The sequence below is a fragment of the Hyalella azteca genome, unplaced genomic scaffold (genome assembly GCF_000764305.2).
Source record: "Hyalella azteca isolate HAZT.00-mixed unplaced genomic scaffold, Hazt_2.0.2 contig15363, whole genome shotgun sequence".
In the NCBI taxonomy this organism is placed as follows: domain Eukaryota; kingdom Metazoa; phylum Arthropoda; class Malacostraca; order Amphipoda; family Hyalellidae; genus Hyalella; species Hyalella azteca.
Window position 1 is genome coordinate 129 of NW_025945219.1, and position 11,326 is coordinate 11,454.

The window sequence follows — 11,326 nt, forward strand, 5'->3', positions numbered from 1 at the left end:
ACCAATACGTAGTCAACGTGTTAACCGAGGCCTTCGCTAACCGTGGTTCTACTGTATAAGTGCTCTCACCCATGAACTTGACTGATGTGGTCAAAGTGTAATACAAATGATTTCGTATTAACAAAATGATGATTGGTTAAAAAAAGAATTTTGTTATTATTTCAAATATCTCCATAGAATATTGTTAAGAGAAGAAAATTTTTTGTACCTCTTCACAATTTTTCACTGAATTTGTTGACGGTCTTGTTCATTTTCTTTTCCATCCGGGGCTGCTTTAATGCGTTAGCCTTTTACATTTATTTATATCTCGATATCTTCATGATATTTTGTGTTAACGTGAATAAGGTATTAACATCTTAGTTTGAATAATAAACAGATTCAGCGTAAAATAGCTCAATATGAGCAATAATGTGGAATCGGCTGGTGAGACGATTATCGAGATGGAGATCACGCCTCTCACCAGCAGTCCCGGCGACGTCCTCTCGCCGCCGGACAGGTGAGAATAAGTGTAATATCCCACCCGGAATATGACGCTGAAATAGCATTAGTTAAACGTTGTTTCGACGATATCAACTGTTAATCCACGTTTTTCCAACTTTATTTGCTTGGAGGGGAATGTTCTCTCTGTGAGTCGAGTAATTCTTCTTGATGATATTTCGGCGACTTTATATATCCGTTCAGAAATAAATTTGAGCTGTTAGCTTTTCAGGCCACGTATTGCTTAAACGTGGTTTAGAATAAACAAGAATTTATAATTAAATTATCTGATTCTCAAACGCGTCTGAGGCATTATCAAATTAACAATTAAATCATATTAAAATCAGAAAAATTTAACCTACCACTTACTCAAAAAAGTTTTTATAGTCTTGGAAATTTTCTATGAAATTGGAAATTCAAAACTCTCTTAGATTATTACTAAATCACCGAGTTTGAACTTAAATTATTACATTCCATTTCATTCTTCAGACAAACAGAAGAAAACGTCATGAGCCTTGCAGACGCAATAGAATGCGACGACTTACAACAACTGAAGAAGTTTCAGGACCAGTACCTCACCGACTCCAATAACAGCGAGCAAAAGCCCGCCAAAGAGCACAAAAAAAGCTTTACTGTTCTATTGAAACAAATTTTGCAGGTTGTTGAATATAAGACTCTCTCAGTTAAGAGCAGAAGTGGTAAAACTGCCCTACACTTGACCATAGAAAAGAAATATGACAAATGTTCTCAATCAATTATTGAAAAATTTCCACAGACGCTCTTAGAAACGGACAAGAAAGGTGATACTCCATTACATTATATGATCAAATACGAGCGCACAAAGCTGTGTTCGAGCGTTAAAGATTTTCTTACTGAAGAAATTATACATAAAAAGAACGAAAAATCGATTACAGCAATGCATTCTGCGGCGGTCGAACGACGTCCTGAAATCATGAAAATTTTGCTCGAGAAAGAAGGAGACCCAAGAATATTAACTAGCCATAAATATACTCCCCTCCACTTCGCCGCGCAATACGGCTCAGAGGAATGCGTTAAGCTACTCCTAGCAGCATGCAAAGAAAACGGCCAGGAAGGGGCAGAAAAACGAACAAACAAACGCCCAGGACGCCCAAGAAGGGAGAGAAAAGAGATTGAATGAAAGTATTTTGTGTCTAAAAGTCACCAAATGATCCGATATTTCATGAAATGATCCAAGCCCGTTTTCACCAACTGCTCCGATCCATGCCAATTTTGCTATTAGAATTAAAAAATTCGGCAGTAAAAATATAAAACTTGAAATTCAATCATCTGTTCGATAGACCAAGACTGCGATTATTGTCCTTAATGCTTGCTTTATATGCCAAATAATCAAATTTTCAAAGCTACCTAACATATAGGTTTTTGGGAGAATAATCTCGCAGATAAACCGACATTCTTCTTATTTTTAACTTACTCCTCTGCTATTCAGATTCAAAAGTTATGTCTCCGTTCAGCGAGATAATGCAAGAGAGATCAACACCCGAACATGAAACCAGTTCCAACGCTTGCAATGTTTCAACGCCACTCGACCAAAGTGACGTCGTCGAAGCGAATGACCCACTGAATTCTACTGAAAATTCTGAATTGTTGAACAAAACCAATGACGACAGCCATGATCTTAATGGTACTACTGAGACGAATCATCCTCCTGAGAGGCGTGGATCATCAAGCGTTGAGAAGGAAAACTCATGGCTTGTTCGCTTATCTTGTGGCCTTTACGGCAAAAAGGATGCGAATGAGGAAAAGAATTCAAACAAACTGGAATCAAATGTACAAGAATTTAGCGGCATTAGCTGGTACAAAGACCATCCTCTTCAGAAAGCAGTTGAGGCTCGCCAACAAGATCACGGCCGAGTACTACGCCACAAATTAACCCAGTAAGAATGAAAGATGCGCTTACCATTCGTTGCGTATTAAATAAGTTTGCTCAATTACACTCAAAAGGGGTGAATGTGTAAGGGACGCAGAGCCTACGACTGTGCCCCTCTTTGCAGTAAATTGCAGTGAACTCAATTTATGTAATGGTCTCGAAGTAAGGGTGGCCCAGTGCTTACAATTCAGAGTACCTAGACTGGAGCAGTGAGTGGTGGGTTCGATCTCAACTACCTGCTACAGTTTTGGCCAAATCGGCAAGGTGGCCGGGCAGTCAAGTAAAATAAATTTGAAGTATCAAGTTAAGTGTTCCCGCAACCATTTGTGAATATTCTGCGATGTTAAGAATTGACGACAGGTCAAACAACCTAATCAACGCTAACACCGCTTTTCAAAATCATACCTATCTCCACATCACACACGTCGTATAACATATCACACGTCAATAGCCAGTTATTCGGCTCTTTTATTTTGAATTTATACTTTTTCGAACTCAGAATTTGAGAGAAAATAAATGAAGCTTTGCTAATCGACATTTATAAAATCAAGTTCATAAATACTTTTCTGTCACAGGCGATTCGCCAACTAATTTTTTCATATGTACTAAAGAGACTCTTTTACCTAGCGCTGCTGCTTTCTACAAATTGTACAGTAATGTAAGTTCAGCACCATACACAAACACAGTGTCATTCGTAATGGCTTTTTTTATTGTCTGTACCCAATGAGATTCACGTAATTTCACTCTAAAATGCTATGAATCTGAACTTTAAAGCATTCCTTTCATTGGTTTTCCCAGGTCGTGGCTCCTGAACAAGTTTAACTACGCCCGAAAAATCCTGTATCCCTACCTGTTCCTCGACTTCTTAACTGCCGTCTGCGCCACACTGCTACTATCCTGCACTTGGTTCGTCATTAAAGTATCATGCATTATTTAACTCTGATGAAACTCTAGGATGGGCTGTGACCTGCCTTTTAATTCTAATGCAGTATAATAATATTTACTTCTTGAAATATTCCGCCTCTTTTTGAAGATTTCGCATTTCAAACGCCATCAATAATTATTCATTGATTTTAACTTTCTAATATGGCATGTATGGCATGATCATTACCGACTGAGCACATCTTCTTTGTCTCTCTGTAGACGTAATTTCATGTTTCTGTTAAGTATAATAAGAATTCTCCTTCCAATATACACTACTACTAGTACTACACCTTGAATTATTACACGGTATTTCTTACCTGCACCTCCCTCACGCTATTCCTACCAGCACCACTCTAACGCTGTTCCTAACTGCACCACCCTAATGCTATTCCTACCTGCATCACCCTAATGTTATNCTAGTTGGTGGCAACTGGTGTTGTGGTGTTAACTAGATGGTGGCAACTGGTGTGGAGGGTGTTAACTAGATGGTGGCAACTGGTGTGGTGGGTGTTAACTAGATGGTGGCAACTGGTGTGGTGGGTGTTAACTAGATGTTGGCAACTGGTATGGTGGGAGACAACTGGTGTGGTGATTGGTAACTAGTGTGACGGGTATTAACTAGATGATGGCAACTGGTGTGGTGGGTTTAAATCACAGTGTAGATGTCGACTATAGTGGAGAATGGCAACTAGTGTGGTGTGTGTCAACTAGTGTGGTGTGTGTCAACTAGTGTGGTGGGTGTCAACTAGTGTGGATGATGGCAACTAGTGTGGTGGGTGTCAGCTAGAGTGGAGGATGGCAACTAGTGTGGTGTGTGTCAACTAGTGTGGTGGGTATCAACTAGTGTGGATGATGGCAACTAGTGTGGTGGGTGTCAGCTAGAGTGGAGGATGGCAACTAGTGTGGTGGGTGTCAGCTAGAGTGATGGGTCCCAACTAGCGTAATTCGTGCCAACTAGTAGGTGGTTGTCAACTAGTGTGGTGGGTGACAACTAGAGTGGCGGCGGCGATCCATCGTGGCCTGGGACTGCTACGTCCCAAACAAATACAAAGGAAACTAAGGTAGTTGTCAAATGAATATCGAAATAAATTTGGTGGTGCCCTTGGTTGGCGCCATGAGTTGTGCCCCTAAACAATACCGTGAGTAATTTGTAAGATATTCAGATTGTTGGTCGCGAACTGAAGCGAAGGCACATAGCTTTAGGATCAGTTCCGAACGCGCATTTGGTTGGCCTTTAATCTTTTATTGCAATCCTTGGAGTGTGCATATATAATATAACGGCCTGGTGACCTCCACGAATGATTGAAAGTTAACTTTAGTTAATGTGTATTGTTTGCAGTGAATTTTAGTTGCAGGGAAGTTTTGCAATGAACTTCAGTTGCTAGGTGCTGACCTAATGTGCTGAAAATATCTATTCTAGTGGTGTGAAAATCTTAAACTGTTACGTTTTTTTCATCATTCGAAAACAAGATTCATGTCTAAAGGCATTCTATTATAACCACACTTCTTAATTCAAACAAAATTAAATACTAAGCTAATTAACCTCAAGTATCGAGGTGATAAATTGGTAATCACCTGCACTCATCACCATCATAATCGACACATTTAACAGCAATGTTGTAAACATCATTAGTAATTGATTTGCGGTTATGGAATCTTCTATTTTTTATGTTTTTTTTATAAAAAGATTTCGACGTTTATATAATCACTGAGCTGGAAACCATTCATAAAACTATACACCAGAGAGAGAATCACTGAGCTGGAAACCATACATTAAACTATACACCAGAGAGAGAATCACTGAGCTGGAAACCATACATTAAAACAAACCCTGACCCAAAACTACATCTTTTTACTGTGTACTGTCGGAATACTATATACCATAAATTTTACAGGAATATAATGGTATGTTTTACGTGCCAAGAAAGGGCCCAGTGGTATTAATTTATATAATTATTTTTGATGCAGACGACGAAGACGATGGCAGACGTTCACGGGGCCAGCCGCGTGCTGCGGTTTGTGTCTCTGGCGGTCCTCCTGCTGGCCTTCAGCGCCTGCGATTGGAGGCTGGGATGCCGACAGGTCTGTGAAAACGTCTTATTTTATTCTTTATGTATTGTAAAAACGTTTTCTAATACTAATTTATTTTGCTTTAATATTTTGTGTATCTTCTTATTAATTGTAATAATTCCTAATTCGCCTAATTTTATTTTATTTCTCAATATTTTTATATACCGGGTTATTTATACCTCTATAAATATAAAAATATCTTTTAAAACTATGTCATGAATAAAATCTTACCGCCATTAATTTTTATTGATTATCAAATAAACTCTTTCCATCGTGTCACCACACTCTGACCCCATTCTCTGAGCCCCTCATTATCAGTACACTCTATCCCTAAATCGCCGCATTCTAACTCCATCCTCCGTAATTCCATTTCTAACGATCCCCTGTCGTCCTGCAGACAACGGTGTGGCGGATGGGGGTTCTGGCGGTGCTGCAAGTCAGCGTCCACGTGGTGCTCACTCTCAACAAGATTCCTCGCTACTCTGGATTCTTACCTGGAGATCCAAAGCAATTTTTACACTACACAGTAGCTCTTGTGCCTCTGATTCTCTTTTTGTTGTCATTCGCGTTATGTTTCCATTTTTTGTTGATGAATAACAGGGCGTTCAGCAGCATACCCATCGCCTTCGTGAAGACCATCACGCTCATGCTCGGCGATCTCGATTATGATGATACATTCGTGAGTGATAGCAATCCAGTCAGGTACGAAATCTTGGCAAACGTCTTGTTTCTCGTGTTCATTGTCTGCATAGGTGGCATCGTAATGAATTTCGCTATCGGGGGCCCCGCTGAAGAGCTTTATGAACTCAGGAAAGAAGAGCAGCTGAATCGAGCCATCGCTCATCTCCATATTCACCTCCTCATTGACGAGTGCGCGCCTAAACTACGTAGGAAATTTGCGTCTTCTCTTAAACTGTACGAACGCAAGAAGCATTTTTCAATGTATGTTTGTTCTGGGATGTTTCAAGAGGGAAATAAGAAAGCTTCTGAAGAGGCTCTTCAGCTGGCAAAGTTGACTGATGAGGTGGCCGAGTTGAGGAGCAATATCCAACAACTTCTCTCTCATCAGGGCAGTATCAAGGACAATCATTGATCATGCCGATTACCGAAACAACTATTTGATTACCGTGGTAACCAGTGTAGTATCCGTACATTGCGGCCCACTAACTTTCCTGCCCCTGCCTCTTAACATATAAACATTGATTGAGACGTAAAAATTTTAGTGCTAAGCTTACTTATGGACGTTAAACTCATTTTATGATTGATCATTGATTTTGATTTATTGATTTGTATTGATATTTAGTGTTATTGATATTGATATTAAGTTATTCGTGATCCCTTTTTGCTAACGAGAACACATTTGTTCATGACATTGTCCCCAGTCGCAAGTATTGTAGCAATTAGATAACATTGTTAGTTTTATAATTCATTGATATAAAAACTTAATGTTGTTTTACATAAAGTTTTCGTTCTAAAAAATTTCATAGAGTTTGAAAAAATAATATTCGTCATATTTGCATTGATTCTTCGTCCTATAACGAAAATGAGAAATTTTAATCAATCTTAATTTGTAAACGTATAATTAAGATGGCACAATATAAGGGTTTTCTGGTTCTGGTATACGTTTCATTTCTCCAACTGGCGGTCAGACACACATTTTCTATGCATGAAAAAATACCACAAAATCTAATATTAAATGTTATTCTGTCCGGATAAGCTTGTTCATTTTTGAAACGATATAATTTTGAGACGACACATTTACGCATCACATCTGGAATAACGGTTCACATCAGGAATCTCGCATACCATCTGTAATCACGCATCACTTCTGGAATCGCGCATCACATCTGGAATCACGCATCACATCTGGAATCACGCATCACATCTGGAATCCCGCATCACATCTGGAATAACGCATACCATCTGGAATCACGCATCACTTCTGGAATCACGCATCACATCTGGAATCACGCATCANGTATAGCTCAGATACACGTGAGAAATTCATACGTTTTAGTAAATCAAACTGAAGTTACGCCAAGACTTGTCACAAATAGTGTAACTAACGAATACAATTTACAATTGCAACATAATCGTATGACCATGAGATGAAAATATTTATACGATTACTGTATACATTTATCATAATACAATGTATACGAACTATTCTACTTACGAATTATAAATTTCGTACAATGTACGATTCTACTTACGAATTCTAAATTTGTAGGAGCATAATACATAATGTAATTTTCGACATCAATAGATTGCCCGAGGATATTAAGATGTGTATAAGAGACAGGGGAGACACAATGCAGGGGGAGGGAGAGTCTCGTTGGGAGACACAAGGCAGGGGGAGAGAGAGTCTCGTAGGGACACAATGCAGGGGGAGGGAGAGTCTCGTAGGAAGACAATGCAGGGGGAGGGAGAGTCTCGTAGGGAGACAATGCAGGGGGAGGGAGAGCTGTCTCTTATACACATCTAGATGTGTATAAGAGACAGGCGCTATAGGGTGCACGCATGTGAGTGCTGCTCCGAACTTTTTGCTCAGGATTGCCCTACAAAAGCAAGCGGTCATCGCATCAATGGCGTCTTTTCAACCAAGTTTCCCCCATATTGAAAGCCTGGAAGCCTTCTTTATGATTCCCGTACAAAAATCCCGGCTATTATTTAGGCCTTTACCTGTCTCTTATACACATCTAGATGTGTATAAGAGACAAGTGCTACTTCATAGTGCTAGTGCCTATTTAGCATGCCAACCGTAGTGTTCCATGCCGCACTATGGCTTGTAGTGCGTAGTGCTACGTCATAGTGCTAGTGCCTATTTAGCATGCCAACCGTAGTGTTCCATGTCGCACTACGGATTGTAGTGCGTAGTGCTACTTCGTAGTGCTAGTGCTTTTTTAGCATACGGGCCATTGTATGTAGGGGCTGTTGGGGCTCGTATCCAGGATACTTATCGTGTCGGGATATTGTATATAGGGGCTGTTGGGGCTCGTATCCAGGATACTTATCGTGTCGGGATATTGTATATAGGGGCTGTTGAGGCGCGTATCCAGGATACTTATCGTGTCGGGATGTTGTACATAGGGGCTGTTGAGGCGCGTATCCAGGATACTTCTAAAAATTAGAAATTAAAAGATCAAATGAATAATAAATACATACATATATATAAAAATCTGGAGACTATAAGAATTCTGATATATATTGTAAGAAATTACCACTTTCGGATGCATTGCTGCCTTCACTTGTTGCCCAGGTGACGAGGTAGTGCACCTCCAGATTAGCTTAGATTTGTACCGGCAGCCGACCTAGCAACATCTCTAATCTTACCTGCGACCTGTGTATTGGACTACGCATCTTCAGCGACCACAGGCTCCTTGCGAAGATTATTATTCTACTGTCTTATAATTTTGTGTGAATGTGGTTTCTAGCAGGATATATTTAACTATTTATTACTCGTGTATTATCTAGGTATGTGAATGTGATCTCTAGCAGGATTCATTTAGCTATTTAGTACTTGCGTATCAACTAGGTAGGATTTATCTTAGGCTCACCATAATTTACGTTTGTGATAACCTCCATTTGGGACGTTTAAGGTGGATAAATTAACTATGGTCATTTGCTTAGGGTCTAGTATAGGTAGATGGAGGTTTAGGGTTTCATTCCTCCTCTAACTTTTTCCCGTGCATTTGAACCTCCTACTGTCCTGCCTGCCCTTTCTGGTGAGCCTTCATCCTACTTTACACTCCTCTTTCGTTAGGGTTCCATTCCTTAACACGTTGACTACGAAGTGGTTCATATGCGTACCACGAAATATGTATTTCTCCAGGACGTAGTGATACATAATTAAGGTTACCTAAAATCGGCCAAATCCGAGAACAAAACAGGCCAAAAAAAAAGCCGATAACTCAATATATACTAGTTTATTTGTAGCTTCTGCTATAAAAATTCCATTTATTTTCTTTTTGTAGTATTTAAAATTTAATTAGGAAGCACCCCTATCATAAATTTTAGCCGGCCAACGCAATTAAAAAAACTAAATCACCGAATTTGTACGGAAAAAATGACAGTCTGGCAAAACTGTTTAAAAACGGTACAAAAATGAAATAATAGTACAAGATGAAGCAATCGTAGTCAACGAGTTAAGCCTAGCAGTTGTGACTACGGTTCCACATTGAATCCCGAATATATTTAGGTGTGTGCCATTACTCTTATACGATTTAATTTTGTTATATATTGCCCTAATAATTGTATTTATCAAGCTTTGTGGACGCCGGGTCTACAAATGCTATGATCTTGTTTAATTTCTTCATCAGTATAAACTTTGCGACGCCTGTTGCCTATCCCGACCCTTACCTGGATCTAATTATTCTGAAGATTACAAATTTTGATGTCCAGTTCATCAAAATTCTCGAGCCTGGTCTTGCCACCTAACTTACTCTTTGGATGAAGAACCATTATTTACCATGAATAAACTTCCGTCACTTCCCGTGGACGAAGAAGTACCAATTAAGGAGATCCAAACTTAAATTTCTTCTAATAAATGATTAAATAATCCTTGGGTTCTAAATCTTTACTTTACTTATTTTGTAGCAGATTAAAAACTTCCTTACAATTTCAAGTAAATTAAAAATTATCTTAGGGGTGTATTGTTTTCGTTATTCATTTCGCACTGCTGCTCAACGGGATCCAGGTGCGCAATACCTGGCGTCGCCTGCCAGACGTAGTCATCCTCAGTAGCCGACTGGCTTGTGTCGAGGGTGGTTGGTGCTGTTGTCGTTGTCTCAAGTTTGATTGAACAATCTGCAAATTGCTAGGTAACAGGACTCGGGGTGATTGCAGATTTAGAATGCAATGTTTTCTTCGTTTCTGCTACTGCATCACAAGGTGAGTAATTCAAATGTTTGTACAATGAACCGTGGAGTTTTGTAGTGGTTTCATGCAGAAGAAAGACTGAAATTTGACGGAAAACAGGGGAAACTTATTTAATCAAATATATTGCTAGGTGCAATGATCTTACATATTTACTTTTAATTTTATATCAGCAAATAATGTTTTCAATGGACTTGGTGCTTACACTTCCCATTATATTATAATGATTGTATTTATTTCTTATGATTATTATATACACTTTCCACTATATCATAAATTATGTAATTAATCATATAGTTATTATAGACTGGAATTGGCACATGTCCCAGCCGCTATAAAGCAATCATTGCGGACTGTAGCAATCAGTCACGCGAGTGTAGGTTGAGTGCCATGCAGTGGGATTGCCTATTGAGGAACCATCAATGATTGACCAAATCACCAAGCTGTACGTTGATTGGTGACCGCAATCAGCGGAGTAAAACAGTGGGATTTATCATCGGGGGTTATCAGAGGGATTTACTAGCGGTGCTTATCAGAGGGATTTATCAGCGGAGATTTGAATTGGTATTTGTATCGGGATTCATCACATGGATTTAGCAGAGGGATTATATAATTTTGCGAGATTACAGTGAGATTATTATATTATACTGTATATCCCACTGTATAATCCCGCATTATACAGCGGGATTATACAGTGGGATTTTTCTGCGGGACAATACAGTGGAGTTTTTCAGCGGGATTATCCAGTGGTATTTTTCAGCGACATTATACAGTGGAATTAACCACCGATTTTTGTCAGAGGATTTATCAGCGGGATTATATAATTTTATTTACCAGGCACAGTGGGATTTTCCAGCGAGATTATACAGTGGGATTAATCACCGGCTTTCGTCAGAGGGATTTATCGGCGGGATTGCACATTAGTATTTATCAGCGAAGTTTATCATAGAGATTTTTCATTGGCATTACTTACTAAAACATCGAACTTCTGACACAAGCTGTGAAATTAGTCATTTCAATTCGTTCGTTGTGGCCGAATTTAATACAGAAAGCGTTTTAATTCACTTATTA

At 39.2% G+C, this 11,326-nt stretch overlaps 3 protein-coding genes across 3 annotated transcripts; all 3 read left to right on the top strand.

Moving 5' to 3' along the window:
* Nucleotides 1-325: 325 nt before the first annotated feature.
* On the top strand, nt 326-1,636 carry LOC125179142 (ankyrin repeat domain-containing protein 6-like). Its single transcript, XM_047884389.1, has 2 exons — nt 326-496; nt 967-1,636. Exons 1-2 carry the CDS (start codon nt 399-401, stop codon nt 1,634-1,636), a joined length of 768 nt encoding a protein of 255 aa, XP_047740345.1. The 5' UTR covers nt 326-398.
* Nucleotides 1,637-1,951: 315 nt separating this feature from the next.
* LOC108666007 lies at nt 1,952-3,292 on the top strand (the record flags this gene model as incomplete). Its single annotated transcript, XM_018152811.2, is given in 2 exon segments — nt 1,952-2,393; nt 3,185-3,292. Coding segments are annotated over 2 exon segments (545 nt in total), but the record flags the coding sequence as incomplete, so codon positions are not given.
* Nucleotides 3,293-5,278: 1,986 nt separating this feature from the next.
* On the top strand, nt 5,279-6,972 carry LOC108666009 (the record flags this gene model as incomplete). Its single annotated transcript, XM_018152814.2, is given in 2 exon segments — nt 5,279-5,392; nt 5,778-6,972. Coding segments are annotated over 2 exon segments (798 nt in total). The 3' UTR covers nt 6,474-6,972.
* Between the last annotated feature and the right edge of the window lie 4,354 nt (nt 6,973-11,326).

What these genes read in the sequence shown, in the direction of transcription:
- LOC125179142 (XM_047884389.1), top strand. Translation starts at nt 399, where the DNA reads ATGAGCAATAATGTGGAATCGGCTGGTGAGACGATTATCGAGATGGAG. An exon ending in GTCCTCTCGCCGCCGGACAG is followed by an intron (nt 497 to 966) that starts GTGAGAATAAGT and finishes TTCATTCTTCAG; the next exon opens with ACAAACAGAAGAAAACGTCA.